This window comes from Drosophila virilis, chromosome 5 (genome assembly GCF_030788295.1).
Source record: "Drosophila virilis strain 15010-1051.87 chromosome 5, Dvir_AGI_RSII-ME, whole genome shotgun sequence".
Classification (NCBI taxonomy): Eukaryota; Metazoa; Arthropoda; class Insecta; order Diptera; family Drosophilidae; genus Drosophila; species Drosophila virilis.
In genome coordinates this window covers 25,507,108-25,523,411 of record NC_091547.1, presented here as the reverse complement: position 1 = coordinate 25,523,411, position 16,304 = coordinate 25,507,108, and the positions used below count along the sequence as shown (strand labels likewise).

Here is a 16,304-nt window from a genome sequence, read left to right as displayed (position 1 = left end):
ATATATGTATATACATGTATATACATATATGTATATACATATGTACATACATATTTTTCACTGACATATGTATATACATATTTGAATAAATACGTTTGCAAATGGGTACCTGGGATCCGGTAAAATTAATTTTTTGCTGGCTCTTGCTGCTGGTGTGCACTTTGACTTTTCCATTGCCATCAAATAGCTGACATCAGCTAAAACAGCTTCCAAATCTGCCATTTCAGTAGTTTATACAATATGTGTTTTGTTTACGTTTATATGGTTTGCTTTGAAAAAAGTAACTTTATGGAACAAACACAATATTTTCAATTTTAAAGCACCAAGGTATATAACAACTGAGATTAAATTAGTGTTTTTCTATGAATGATCAATAAAAGTCTTATTTATGCGTTACTTCCCGAATTTAATAATATTTCTTGTTTTGAACACGACTGAAAAAGCTGTTTACCAATGCGTTTAATGATATGGTATTTTATAGTCTCAGTTACTTGTAAAAGTACTTTTAAAATGTATTTCCAGCGAAGACATCACTAATAACGTTACTATCCATTGAGATACAAATTAAAAGTATTCAACCCACAGCGCCAGGACTGGCTCTTGAAAAAAGCTGTTGTACAAAAAATTACAAGAAAGTGCATAGTAGTGTACAAATATAATTAAAAGAATATTTTCCGACCTTGCCCGTGGCAAGTTTTTTGATTTTAGATAAACATTTTAACAAAATATTTTTAAGTCCATCGAATAAGGAAGCAATATAATAGAAAAAACGAGGAGCCCTCAAGCTTTTAATGATTAGGCTTCGCGTTGATAGTTTCCTATATAGAGTCACTATCGATTTCACGACTATTAGAAAATATGTTTGAAGTCCATCAAATAAAGAACCAAAAGTTAGAATCAACGGTTTCCGGTCAAGATAGTTTTGCTTTGAGAATCTTTGACCCGCATTTTACAGCCAACAGCGGTTTATTTAGCAAACAGATTTTGCGAAAATCATGGAAAATAAGTTTTACACCAATCGAAAAAAAAAACTTTTATATAACGGTTTCTTGCCAAGTTCCAAAATCCCTGAAACATGTTGTGATCAGGTTCTTATGAAGGGATTTGACAATCAGCTTGAAGCAAATCGGACAGATGTTTAATTCGCATTTTCTAACAGGAAGCTTGCATTATGCGGAAAGTGCGAAACATATCTTTATTAATTTTTCATTAGGATCCTCAAAAACAAATCAATGGAAAAAAAAATTTTTCAAAAAGTGTCAAACACTCAAACAATCAAACACTGAAATAAAAATCTTTTAGAGTTTGAGAATATCGGACGGTGAACAAAAAAGTTTCGTAAATTCGTTTTTAACTTTTTTATATACTTGATGGTGGAATTTCTCAAACCCATATAATCATTCAATCAGTCGGCCATGACAACGGATATATATATATATGTCGAATAAAGGTGTACCAAAGGGAGAAATAAGTAGTAAGTGTAATAAGAGGGCACCATAATATTGTAAGTGGGGAATATGTACGTAAAATGTGTGTGCTACCCTTTGGCGGCTGATTTGTGTAAGGACACGAAGAAAGCGTTGCAAGAAGTAAAAGCGGTTATACTTGGTATTCGTTGCGTTGCAAGAAAGAAAAGCGGATACCGCTGGTTTTCGTGGATATTCGTTGTGATGCGAAGAAGGGAATTTATTAACACAGACGAAAGTAAATGGTCGGAGCGAACAGACGTGATTGCTCACCGCGAAAATAGTTAAAAGATCTAATTCCCCCAACAAAGAAGCCGGGACTCGCTGCTCGAAGTGAAAAACCTATGAATTCACCGGACCATCCGACATATATATATATAGAAATTGAAAAATAACTTGAAATAACTTGTTTTGTATTTTATTAAAAGATAATCACTTTCTGTAATTGTAATGTACTGGGCAATAATGGACCAACATAGAGTTCACAATGACAACAAATGGCAATAGAACCCAAGTGGATGAAACGAACGATACTGGGGGTCGAAAGACGAAAACGAACCATATAACGACTCGAATGAACGGCAACTGACGAATTTTGCTGGAAGCAGGCCCTGGACACTGATTGGGTACTACGTTGATTCGTGCTAGCGTTCCCTAGAATGTGGCATATTCACCTCGAACGCAACAGTTTTGGCGCTATTAGAGACCTGAATCGTACCAAAACAAAATATGAGAGGCAGAAAAGAATTGAAAGAAAGGAAAACTGAGCCAGCCAGGCAGTGGCTTGTGTATAACAATCAATACGAAAACTATAAAGAAAAGATGAAGAAAGGCGTAAGCAATTGTAAGCATTTGTACGCTTCACATATAAGTCAAGACTTCGAAAACTGAAGTGTAACACACGCAGTCACGAGCAACGTTACATAACTTTTCTTAATTATATTTGCCCTACAATGATGTGCCACTTGGGAAAATCTCAATGTGCCGAACAACATAAATCGGCCGAGTGAGCCCCCGCTTAAATGGCCATAGAAGCCCTCTCTAAAAGAACCTAACCAAATGTCTGACAACATGCTTGAAAAGTGGCTACTGATTCAAACACCAACTTTTACGGACAAAAGCCAATCAGTCTTCTGTCTTCGTTCTGAAAGGTTCGGGAAAGACTGGTGACTACTTGCAGACATTAGAGTGCTCCAAGGCCTTATTCCGGACTATTAGAGTCACCGACCGTACACTCTGACCACTTTGACCAGCGATTGAGCTGTAAAACCGTCTTCGCGATGATCGAGCCGGCATATCATTATGTTTGGCACCTCGGCTATCTGAAAAAAGTGAAAGTGAAACTGTCCTCGCCCTACTTTGCAACGATTCGGTCCTACTTATAGGCCGATCCTGCACTGTCAAATCCGGGGCAACACTGTCCAAAAATCGCAAGAGAGATGAAGGAGCGTCAGCAACATGCCTGTCTTTGGCCTCATGTGCAGATGACGTATGCATGATGGTATCATTAAAATTGCGTTAGCATTAATAAAAACAAATTCAAACAAGTAGAGGTTTTAGATTGGAGCTCCCGACTAGAGGGATACCCTGAACTCTCTTCTTCCAACAGCATGAGCAGCACGCACTACGCACTTGTTTCTAAAAATAAAAATGAATTAAAAAAAGAAAGTTCCCTTGGCAGAGTTCGAACGCGTAACTACTTACTTGCTGCCGACTCTACAACAACAAATATGTAAAAAAGAAGTAGTTCCTTCCTTGCAATGGACCGCTGCTCTTGGCACCGCCTCTAATCAACAGCCACGCCAATAATAAATTCTTGCTGACAAAACCACGAATTGAAATAGCATTACAGAAAATAGTACAATCACAATTTTAATGCTATTGATAGAATGCAAAGAAAATGCGCATGAATCTGTGTGTATGTATATGCACACAAAAATTCTTCCGATTTGGGCTTGCTGCCGCAAGGCACTGAGGACAATTATTAAAAAGCATTCCACAGCCTAAGGAGAGTATACGACATTGAATGTCTTATATTTAATGAAAATATTTCTCTCTCTCTTTATCCTGCCAAAAATAATGCAGCCTTGTGCGGCATCATTGAGATCAATGATTGAAACTGTCGCCGCCATCTATGACTTGCTCCTGGTGATGACAAAAAGATTTCTAACGCGATTAGCAATCACCTCGTTATGAACAAAGTTACGAAGGTGTCTGGTAGTGTAAACCTAGCTAACGCAGTCCTTAGCGTTAAACCGAGAAGCGGTAAGTTCGTGTTGGCTAGAGCTTTACTCGATTCTGGATCATTTTGTAAGAGACGAACTAACACAACGATATCAGCTGTGTAGGGAAGAGGCTAGTATTACCTGAAGTCGTGAAATGAAGTCGCGAGTCAATTGCAGTCTGTTCTCGTTAGATAAGTGGATTTTGAAAACCATATCGTCTTACAAGCCATTTCGTGTTTCATAAGCCACAGAAGATATACATGCTCATCGGAGCTGAGACGTTCATTGAGCTTCTGTCTGTCGGTGAGATTAAACAAGGTCCAAAATGCCCGATTCCGCAAACGACACTTTTTGGCTGGATTGTATCAGGGTGTTACACACCGTCAAATCATGAGAGGACTCATGCTGTTAATCTGACTTACCAAGAAGAGTCTTATACCTCGATAGACAAAATATTGCAGAAATTTAGGTCATTGGAAGAGTTGCCTTCAGCCAAAAAGTCTGAACAAAGAGCCAGTTTCTAGATAATTTGGAAATAATGCTGTCTGGTCAATTTGAAGTGAGACTGCCATTTAAATCAGATCCCAATCAGCTTGGTAACACTTCCGAGTTTTCAAGGCGTCGTTTTTTGTCGCTTGAGAGACGCTTGTCTCGAAATCCCGAGCCTTAGGTCACATGCCTAAGATAGATGATCAGATTCCGAGTACTCCATACTACTTCATTCATCCCGAGCTTTAGGTCACATCACTAAGATGATCAGATTCCGAGTACTCCACACTACTTCATTCCGCATCAGTGTGTTTTAAGACCACAAGGACATAGTCGAAGTTAAGCGTTGTTTTCGAGCGTCCTGTCAGATATCGTCCCAAATTGCGTTGAATGACCGTCTAATGGTACGACTCACCAAGTCATCACACCCTAAAGCTGCTTACGTTATCAGGCACGACTTTTATGTCGATGATTTACTGACTAGTGGTGCATGCTTAGGGAACTTTTAGAAAATTAAGTCTGCAGTGTCGCGAAAATTGCTAAAAATTGCCAAGTACCTACAAAGCAAAAGAAAGCAGATTATGTTTCAAGAGGCTGCTTTGTTGATGAATGCGTCGATTTGGTTCGATGGGCCTTCATTTTTGAAGGAACCAAGAGAATTCGGGCCGGTTAACCAGCATCGAATGACGGATGAGATGAGAACTCTAGAGGTACGCAAAACAGCTGTTCGACTACCAGCTATGGAAGACCGACCAGATATCTAGCAAACTATCAATAGTTTCCCATTACATGCCAATGCACTGCTGAGAGTGTTTGCTTATGAGTTTCGCTTTATTCAATAATGTAAAAATCAGGATGTACAATTTAAGAGTATCCCTACGGCACTCGAAAGGAGAACGTTCGAGAAAATGGTTGAAGTAATCCAATGAGTTAAGTTTAAAGAAGACATAGATAGATTTCGAAAGGGCACATGCGTGGGACATAGCCTGCAGCGTCTCAATCCATTTATACATGAGTATAATTTATTTTCTCCTTTTCGTTGTTGTGAGTAGGCGACGAATTTTAAATGCTCCTATTTCATATGATGTCGAGCCATTTGACGAATTGTTATGCTGGCCCAAGAACACCCTTGAGTCTTCTTCGTGAGCAATTTTGGTTAATCAACGCTCAAGAGGTTTGTCGTCAGAAAGAAATCATGTATCCGTTGCTTTAAATGCAACCCTCGTATGCTAACACAATTTATCTGTGCCATCAATTTTTATGGCCCAATTAGAAGAATAGCAAATCAAAAGCAATTCAATACATTAAGTTACGAATAACTTTAGCCCGCCGAAGATTCTATACTCTTGCAGACATTTCCCACTTGCAAATATGTAAGAAAAGTTCAGATCCAAAATGTTAAGTTTGTGAAATATCATTGGAAACAGTACTATATATATATATATATATATATATATATATATATAGATATATATATATATATATATATATATATATAAGATTATATAAGAAAAATGTAGGAACACGGACGATAGATGTTCTTAGCTTACATCCATAGAAATAGAATTTCCGATGAGCAGCCGACTGGCACAAAAATTGGTCTAAGGGTATATTGTATTTGTGCAAAATGCATCTGTATGTAACACGCAGAATGAAGCATCTCCGACCCCATTAAGTATATATATTCTTGATCAGCACCAACAGCCAAGTCGATCTAGCCATGTCCGTCTGTCCGTATGTATGAACGCAAGGATCTCAGAACCTATAAGAACTAGATATTTGAACTTTAGATATAGGTGCTTCTAGTGCCTGCGCAGATCGAGTTTGTTTCCGATAATCGATAACCTACTCAATTTCCAAGCAATCAATAAAAATCGATGTCGACATCCTGTTTTTTAGCAAATTGGGTAAATAACAAGAGCTAGAGTCACGAAGCATGATATTTTGCTCTTAGAATATTATATATATGTCAAGTATCTTTCATTTTATGATTATCGCCACCTCCCCTCTGCATTATAAATATCGGTTAAGAAAAATCCAAAGTTATATGCAACTCCGCAATTGGATGTGGCAGCAGCTTTAAGAATTTCTGTATACATGTACACACACACATTCATACGCGTCTGTTTCGCATTCTATCGCATTCTAACACCGACTAATTGCAGTTTTTTCTGTAATGCTATTTAAGTTTGTTATTTCTCAAAAGTACTTAGTTATTTGGTGTGGCTGACGTGTAGTGGCATAGTGGGGCGGACTGTAGCGAGTTCGAGCCCTTCCGGGGAAAGTATTTTTTTTTTTGCGGGTGTAGCTACTTTGTATAGTCGACAACAAGTAATGCGGTCAGTTGCGAATTCGAACCCTGCCAAGGGAGTTTTTATTTAAATTTATTTGGTGTTGGAATAAGAGGGTTCAGGGTATTCCCTAGTCGGGAACTCCCGACTAGAACCTCTTACTTGTTGCTATCTGCAAGTGTTTATCTATAAATATGCAGAAATATAGAATTCTTTAGTAAGCGTTAGATTTAGTTGAAATAGTAAGGCAAATTGAATATGGTGATGCCAAAGGGAAGAACTTACTTTGAATTGAAGGCGTAGGAGATAGGGTACATTAAAGGTAGAGGGTCCAAGTTTCAGATAACGCGCTCCGAATCTTAAAGAATCCATATCCGCTATTTTGCCGAATTGGATAGAAGCTCCCAATCAGTGGTCATGGATAACCCCGCCAAACGGCGGGTGGCCAGCACAGAGCGTTACATGGGAAAGAGGAACAATCGATTTCGGCAGCAGCTCAGGAGCATCAGAGAATGGCAACAAGCCTCAGCGAATAGCATCGGCTATAAATTTTGCATTGTTTCCAGCTCACTGCAAAAGCATGGCCTTCGAATTCTCATCATTGTAGCAGCAACATTTGTCTGAACATCTGGCAAGAGCGATCGATTATCGATTGCTGGAGATGGTGCATTTGAACCTGTACCCATCAGCCGAAGACTGAAGTGGTGCATATCAGGAGGATTAGTATTTGATGACGAAACTAAAGGTATGCCGGTGTCAGAATTCATTTTTCGGTTGGAACGTATGCAACTGACTTACCAGGTTCCATGGAGAAAAATGTTGCGTGATTTCCACGTCCTAGTTAAGATCAGGAGTGGTATTGAATGCACTTTCGTTTTTCATTACAATAACAGTTCTAGACCAGGCGTTCAATTTTGAGCTAGAGCACGAATTGCGCGAGAGGAAGCAGAATTCAGGCGAGACAATCGAAGCATATGCTTCGCCTGGATATATATCCAGGCGATGCGAGTCTGCACTCTCCGATCATGACCTAATGAAAGTAATTAAAGTTAATATAAGTGATGTTGTCTCCAGAATTATGTATCCCATATACATCACCAACATGGAGGGGCTGTGGATACAGTGCTATGATGCAGAGCGCCTGCTGAAAGTCACTGGTAGCCTGCATACGGCATACGTTTAGCCACGGCAAATCAGAAGCATTCGCCAAGTTCACGAGGTATATGTTTGGGATGATGAACCAGGAGCCGAAGCGCAACAGGAAGAGCGATTGAAGGCTTTATATTGGCCGCGGGAAGGAGGCAGAGATAAGCTCATTTATTGGAATTGTGCCCTGAGAGGGCACATATTTTGGGAGTGCGAGTCCATTTTTTGTTATAAATGTTGTGTGCCAGGTGTTGTTTTTCCCAAATGTCCAAACTGCCAGACAGAAAACAGCCAGGACCCTAACGCAAGCGAAGGTGTCGCGCTCCAAACCGTCACTACAGGTGAATGAAATACCTCCACCAATGCGTTAGTAGAGTAAAAAGATTGCTGTAGAAACAAATGTAACGTTAAATATAATCTACTTAAAATTAACATCAACCGGAATAATAACATTAGATGGTCAGAAAGGAAGCCACTTGAAGTGATAGAAGCAGAATATGCTTTTCGAGCACGTTTTTACGACAGCATACCCGAAGCGAACGTAGAGAAACAACCGCGTTCTTGCTACAAACAGCGGCAGGAGCTTAGAATGGTTGCGCTGCTATTCAATCAGCAGTCAAATGCGACGATTGTGCGTTCCCAACGGTTGAGATGGGACAGCAAGAGCTGGGTTGCTGAATACAAGAGCATCCGTCAGTTTGTTGGGAGAAGGTTGCCTGCAATTAATCAAATAATTGGAATTAGAAATACACCGGCTACGATCGACACCTTAATCGGCTTGGGACACGCAACATCACATTCTGGGTCATGTCTATGCCACGATGTCATACAACGGCCAGACTCATAAACTAACGCTGCATCTATACCCATCTCTCAAGCAATCTCTGTACCTTGGAGTGGATTTTTGGCGAAAATTCGGTTTGGTGCCGGAATTTTTAGCAGTCCAGGAGCTGGGATATGCCGACTCAGGGTTCACGGGCAAAAACTAAGCTGGTTTTGACCGCAGAAGCGATAAAGTCTTTCTAGGAGCTCAAGAAGGCACCCAGTGCGAGGCAAGTCAATTTGAAACGGGAGCGTTGCTTTTTCAGAGAGCACAACTAAATTATGGCCGCCCATATGTAGAACTGATGCCGGCTTATGACACTGTACTATCTCAGTGGGAGGATCGCTCGTTAATCACCGGCTCTGCAAGCATTTAACTTTTAAATCCAACAATATCGTGGCGGATATGTTGTCTAGACTGTTCGAATTGAAAAAAGTCTATGTTTTCGATTTTGAGACCATTGAGTTTGAGAGCGAAGATTATTTTGAAAGGCGCAACCCTCATCTCGATGAGCAGACGGACAAGTTTCCAGACGTACGTATCAAGGAGAGTCTGTTATTTAAGAGAACCCAGTTCTACAGCAGTGAATTCCCCTGAAATCTGTGGGTTCCTGAAGCATCAACCTCGACGCTTATACAAAAGTGGAATGGCGATGGGCGGTGGGGTTGCGAAGATTCTGGCCAGAGTCAAGTATGCCACCAACTGTGAAATCTCCAAAGACGCCAAGCACGCGAGTCAGATTACTCGACAAGGAAGTTTACATTGAAAGGCTAATGCGAAAACAATACAGGGCAATTAATACACAGCTTTTTATTGTGCTTGTTCATTTTTCCAAATTTGTTTGGCTAGAAGCGATATAAAAGGCGACGACTACGGCAGGTGATACATTTTTACGTGGTCATATATTTACGCAGTTCGGAGTACCTGAAGTTATTCATACGGACAATAGCTTTATTCAATAATGTAAAAATCAGGATGTACAATTTAAGAGTATCCCTACGGCACTCGAAAGGAGAACGTTCGAGAAAATGGTTGAAGTAATCCAATGAGTTAAGTTTAAAGAAGACATAGATAGATTTCGAAAGGGCACATGCGTGGGACATAGCCTGCAGCGTCTCAATCCATTTATACATGAGTATAATTTATTTTCTCCTTTTCGTTGTTGTGAGTAGGCGACGAATTTTAAATGCTCCTATTTCATATGATGTCGAGCCATTTGACGAATTGTTATGCTGGCCCAAGAACACCCTTGAGTCTTCTTCGTGAGCAATTTTGGTTAATCAACGCTCAAGAGGTTTGTCGTCAGAAAGAAATCATGTATCCGTTGCTTTAAATGCAACCCTCGTATGCTAACACAATTTATCTGTGCCATCAATTTTTATGGCCCAATTAGAAGAATAGCAAATCAAAAGCAATTCAATACATTAAGTTACGAATAACTTTAGCCCGCCGAAGATTCTATACTCTTGCAGACATTTCCCACTTGCAAATATGTAAGAAAAGTTCAGATCCAAAATGTTAAGTTTGTGAAATATCATTGGAAACAGTACTATATATATATATATATATATATATATATATATATATATATATATATATATATATATATATATATATATATATATATATATATATATATATAAGATTATATAAGAAAAATGTAGGAACACGGACGATAGATGTTCTTAGCTTACATCCATAGAAATAGAATTTCCGATGAGCAGCCGACTGGCACAAAAATTGGTCTAAGGGTATATTGTATTTGTGCAAAATGCATCTGTATGTAACACGCAGAATGAAGCATCTCCGACCCCATTAAGTATATATATTCTTGATCAGCACCAACAGCCAAGTCGATCTAGCCATGTCCGTCTGTCCGTATGTATGAACGCAAGGATCTCAGAACCTATAAGAACTAGATATTTGAACTTTAGATATAGGTGCTTCTAGTGCCTGCGCAGATCGAGTTTGTTTCCGATAATCGATAACTTACTCAATTTCCAAGCAATCAATAAAAATCGATGTCGACATCCTGTTTTTTAGCAAATTGGGTAAATAACAAGAGCTAGAGTCACGAAGCATGATATTTTGCTCTTAGAATATTATATATATGTCAAGTATCTTTCATTTTATGATTATCGCCACCTCCCCTCTGCCACCGCACAGCTATAAATCAAGTTAATAACCCAACTTTTATTGCCAACCAGTCTTAGCCACAATTTAAATGCAATTGACTTCTTCAGAATACACAAATATTCTATGGTACAATAATAATAATAATGTAGAACATTTCATAAATATCGGTTAAGAAAAATCCAAAGTTATATGCAACTCCGCAATTGGATGTGGCAGCAGCTTTAAGAATTTCTGTATACATGTACACACACACATTCATACGCGTCTGTTTCGCATTCTATCGCATTCTAACACCGACTAATTGCAGTTTTTTCTGTAATGCTATTTAAGTTTGTTATTTCTCAAAAGTACTTAGTTATTTGGTGTGGCTGACGTGTAGTGGCATAGTGGGGCGGACTGTAGCGAGTTCGAGCCCTTCCGGGGAAAGTATTTTTTTTTTTGCGGGTGTAGCTACTTTGTATAGTCGACAACAAGTAATGCGGTCAGTTGCGAATTCGAACCCTGCCAAGGGAGTTTTTATTTAAATTTATTTGGTGTCGGAATAAGAGGGTTCAGGGTATTCCCTAGTCGGGAACTCCCGACTAGAACCTCTTACTTGTTGCTATCTGCAAGTGTTTATCTATAAATATGCAGAAATATAGAATTCTTTAGTAAGCGTTAGATTTAGTTGAAATAGTAAGGCAAATTGAATATGGTGATGCCAAAGGGAAGAACTTACTTTGAATTGAAGGCGTAGGAGATAGGGTACATTAAAGGTAGAGGGTCCAAGTTTCAGATAACGCGCTCCGAATCTTAAAGAATCCATATCCGCTATTTTGCCGAATTGGATAGAAGCTCCCAATCAGTGGTCATGGATAACCCCGCCAAACGGCGGGTGGCCAGCACAGAGCGTTACATGGGAAAAAGGAACAATCGATTTCGGCAGCAGCTCAGGAGCATCAGAGAATGGCAACAAGCCTCAGCGAATAGCATCGGCTATAAATTTTGCATTGTTTCCAGCTCACTGCAAAAGCATGGCCTTCGAATTCTCATCATTGTAGCAGCAACATTTGTCTGAACATCTGGCAAGAGCGATCGATTATCGATTGCTGGAGATGGTGCATTTGAACCTGTACCCATCAGCCGAAGACTGAAGTGGTGCATATCAGGAGGATTAGTATTTGATGACGAAACTAAAGGTATGCCGGTGTCAGAATTCATTTTTCGGTTGGAACGTATGCAACTGACTTACCAGGTTCCATGGAGAAAAATGTTGCGTGATTTCCACGTCCTAGTTAAGATCAGGAGTGGTATTGAATGCACTTTCGTTTTTCATTACAATAACAGTTCTAGACCAGGCGTTCAATTTTTGAGCTAGAGCACGAATTGCGCGAGAGGAAGCAGAATTCAGGCGAGACAATCGAAGCATATGCTTCGCCTGGATATATATCCAGGCGATGCGAGTCTGCACTCTCCGATCATGACCTAATGAAAGTAATTAAAGTTAATATAAGTGATGTTGTCTCCAGAATTATGTATCCCATATACATCACCAACATGGAGGGGCTGTGGATACAGTGCTATGATGCAGAGCGCCTGCTGAAAGTCACTGGTAGCCTGCATACGGCATACGTTTAGCCACGGCAAATCAGAAGCATTCGCCAAGTTCACGAGGTATATGTTTGGGATGATGAACCAGGAGCCGAAGCGCAACAGGAAGAGCGATTGAAGGCTTTATATTGGCCGCGGGAAGGAGGCAGAGATAAGCTCATTTATTGGAATTGTGCCCTGAGAGGGCACATATTTTGGGAGTGCGAGTCCATTTTTTGTTATAAATGTTGTGTGCCAGGTGTTGTTTTTCCCAAATGTCCAAACTGCCAGACAGAAAACAGCCAGGACCCTGACGCAAGCGAAGGTGTCGCGCTCCAAACCGTCACTACAGGTGAATGAAATACCTCCACCAATGCGTTAGTAGAGTAAAAAGATTGCTGTAGAAACAAATGTAACGTTAAATATAATCTACTTAAAATTAACATCAACCGGAATAATAACATTAGATGGTCAGAAAGGAAGCCACTTGAAGTGATAGAAGCAGAATATGCTTTTCGAGCACGTTTTTACGACAGCATACCCGAAGCGAACGTAGAGAAACAACCGCGTTCTTGCTACAAACAGCGGCAGGAGCTTAGAATGGTTGCGCTGCTATTCAATCAGCAGTCAAATGCGACGATTGTGCGTTCCCAACGGTTGAGATGGGACAGCAAGAGCTGGGTTGCTGAATACAAGAGCATCCGTCAGTTTGTTGGGAGAAGGTTGCCTGCAATTAATCAAATAATTGGAATTAGAAATACACCGGCTACGATCGACACCTTAATCGGCTTGGGACACGCAACATCACATTCTGGGTCATGTCTATGCCACGATGTCATACAACGGCCAGACTCATAAACTAACGCTGCATCTATACCCATCTCTCAAGCAATCTCTGTACCTTGGAGTGGATTTTTGGCGAAAATTCGGTTTGGTGCCGGAATTTTTAGCAGTCCAGGAGCTGGGATATGCCGACTCAGGGTTCACGGGCAAAAACTAAGCTGGTTTTGACCGCAGAAGCGATAAAGTCTTTCTAGGAGCTCAAGAAGGCACCCAGTGCGAGGCAAGTCAATTTGAAACGGGAGCGTTGCTTTTTCAGAGAGCACAACTAAATTATGGCCGCCCATATGTAGAACTGATGCCGGCTTATGACACTGTACTATCTCAGTGGGAGGATCGCTCGTTAATCACCGGCTCTGCAAGCATTTAACTTTTAAATCCAACAATATCGTGGCGGATATGTTGTCTAGACTGTTCGAATTGAAAAAAGTCTATGTTTTCGATTTTGAGACCATTGAGTTTGAGAGCGAAGATTATTTTGAAAGGCGCAACCCTCATCTCGATGAGCAGACGGACAAGTTTCCAGACGTACGTATCAAGGAGAGTCTGTTATTTAAGAGAACCCAGTTCTACAGCAGTGAATTCCCCTGAAATCTGTGGGTTCCTGAAGCATCAACCTCGACGCTTATACAAAAGTGGAATGGCGATGGGCGGTGGGGTTGCGAAGATTCTGGCCAGAGTCAAGTATGCCACCAACTGTGAAATCTCCAAAGACGCCAAGCACGCGAGTCAGATTACTCGACAAGGAAGTTTACATTGAAAGGCTAATGCGAAAACAATACAGGGCAATTAATACACAGCTTTTTATTGTGCTTGTTCATTTTTCCAAATTTGTTTGGCTAGAAGCGATATAAAAGGCGACGACTACGGCAGGTGATACATTTTTACGTGGTCATATATTTACGCAGTTCGGAGTACCTGAAGTTATTCATACGGACAATAGCAGACAGTTTACGTGTAATAAAACTGCCAAGTTCACAAATTAATATGGGATCACTCACCAGAAGACTGGGTGTTATGTGGCGTAAGCAAACGCGTCTGGAAGGGTGAACCAGCGGCAATCCGCATCTATAGCGACGACAATGATGCGCAATGGGACGAGCAGCTACCCGAAATAGCGTTATCATTTCTAGGCGTGATACCCAACAGTATCGAAACTCCGCCATATTTTGCCATGTTCGGACAGCATATGTTCACAAGCGGTGCGATCCGATCGGTCTCAAACTCATTTTCAAAGATTTTGTATACATACATTTGAGGGGTGTTTCAAACTTTTCAAAAAACCCATTTCTCCTTGGTGGAAATGGTGGTCAAAGATTTGCTGGGTGACGTTTCGGGCTCAAATTCATTTCCAATGAGCTATATACAAAATAATTTCAGACGCGTTTTACATTTTTCTCAAAATCAAAGCTTCCTCGGGGGAAAGTGCGATTCTCCGATTTTTTGTGACGTTTTAAGTTTTTTTCCGATTCGCCTTAAACATAATTTTAATGTGTACGCTAAAGATGTTTAAATTACCGGCATTGATATCCATTGTGCGGACTGCGGGTCAGGGATGGGACTACCCCTTCAGAACCAATGACCCAGGTGGCGCGGTCCAAAGGGAAAAAAACACGATAATGTATAACCTGCATAACCTTATTCAATGACCCAGGTGGCGCGGTCCAAAGGGAAAAAAACACGATAATGTATAACCTGCATAACCTTATTCAGCCTACGTCCTTTCGTTTGCGGGCTGTAATGGATAATAATATATGGGTCAATATCCCAAATATGAGCAGTTATAGTTTCCTAGATTAAGTTACACGTACAAAAATAATTTTAATTTTGCAAGGAATTAATTGACTGCAAATTTTCCCGAATTGTAGTTTTGATTGTTTTTGACATTTTTGTTTTGAATTTTGAACTAAAATTTATTATAAAACGATGTTTATAATTTTGCAAGCAATTACTTCATAAAATGTATATTAAAGATTCATTTAATATATGCAATTTTTAAGTATATTGTTGTACATGTACATGAACCGTTTTTTTTTTTTTCAAAATTGTCTGCAGAATTTTAGTACGATCACTAACCATACAATGTATAGACAAACCAAATGGCACTTATTATCGAAACAAGAAAAATCGAAACGAGGCGACCCCAATGGTACCTGCGACCATTTTAGTGTGCCCAGACAGAGTAAGACTGCTGAGAGTGGCAGCCGAATGCCGGCCTCAAAAGCCGAACGTTCAGTATGAAGCCGCATCTCGCTCAGCGCACAACGTCGCGGCTGTTGATGCTTTTTCTTAATATATGTATGTATTCCATTTTTAAATCTTACAGCCCAAAAACATATATGTGTATGCATGTGCCTCGCTCTCACTCATTGCTTCGCGCACTTGCATCCATCTCTTTCTCCCTGAATAGCTTCCCACAAAACCCCGATCTACAAACATTCATACGTTTGTGTTGTGTGGATGCACGCACAAGTAGATCGCGGCGTTTGTCGCGAGCCAAAGGTTATTTCTTTAATTGTGTGCCTTTTGTGCCTGTGGTAGCAATAGTCACTCACATTTAAATGCTCAATCATGTATTTCTTCGTCCAGTCAGGCATGATGAGAAGAATTTGATCAAATTTTATTTAATACACAATTAATTGACCTAAATGAAATAATTAAATTTATTTTCTATTTACTGTAGAGACCTATTTTGCTTAAAATACAAAAATATCTAAGTCGTATTTCTGCGAGGCAGAGATATTTTTATCAATGGGTGCGTAAATTTGGGCGACTGGCACGGTCTTTGTTATTTTGGCATGCCGGCGTTGGGCTTGCAGCCGCAAAAGGCACAAATGTATAAAAAGGCAATGAAAATGGTATGGATCCAGACGCTTGCTAAACATTCTGATCGTTAATTGCCTGTCATAAAACCCTTAAACCAAAGATTATAATAATGCCAATAAAAGATTACTTGTATTTTTTCCATATCAAAGTGCAAACGAGTGACCTGTTTCATTCAAGCCCACCGCAGGCATGCCAAAAAAACAAAGACCGGAATATTAAGAAAACGCATCATCAGCCGCGACGTTGTGCGCTGAGCAAGATGCCACTCTCAGCAGTGTTACTCTGTCTAAAATGGTTGCAGGTACCATTGGGGTCGCCTCGTTTCGATTTTTCTTGTTTCGATAAAAAGTGCCATTTTGTATGTCTATACATTGTATGGTTAGTGGTACGATTAAATCATAAATTTGTTTCTATTATACACAATAATTATAGCATATCTACGCATTATTCATATTGCAGGAAATACGCTATATTAATATGCTAGAGTAGTACA

The 16,304-nt window shown here is 40.0% G+C and overlaps 1 protein-coding gene and 1 long non-coding RNA gene across 3 annotated transcripts in view; both read right to left on the bottom strand.

Annotated features, from left to right (window-relative positions):
- The window catches only part of Gprk1 (G protein-coupled receptor kinase 1), a 98,564-nt gene extending 98,087 nt beyond the window's left edge, over positions 1–477 (bottom strand). Inside the window, exon 1 of one of the 2 annotated variants that reach the window (XM_070210547.1) lies at positions 110–477. In XM_070210547.1, coding sequence (XP_070066648.1) covers positions 110–222 — 113 coding nt within the window. In that variant the 5' untranslated portion in view covers positions 223–477. The remainder of the gene's footprint in view (positions 1–109) is intronic. The other variant, XM_002058811.4, reaches the window with a different exon arrangement.
- Positions 478–12,459: 11,982 nt separating this feature from the next.
- Positions 12,460–14,723, bottom strand: LOC116651286 (uncharacterized). The gene is made up of 3 exons (XR_004304295.2): positions 14,504–14,723; positions 12,687–12,872; positions 12,460–12,543 (listed from the first exon to the last, which is right to left on the bottom strand). It is a non-coding gene; the product is annotated as an uncharacterized lncRNA (long non-coding RNA).
- Between the last annotated feature and the right edge of the window lie 1,581 nt (positions 14,724–16,304).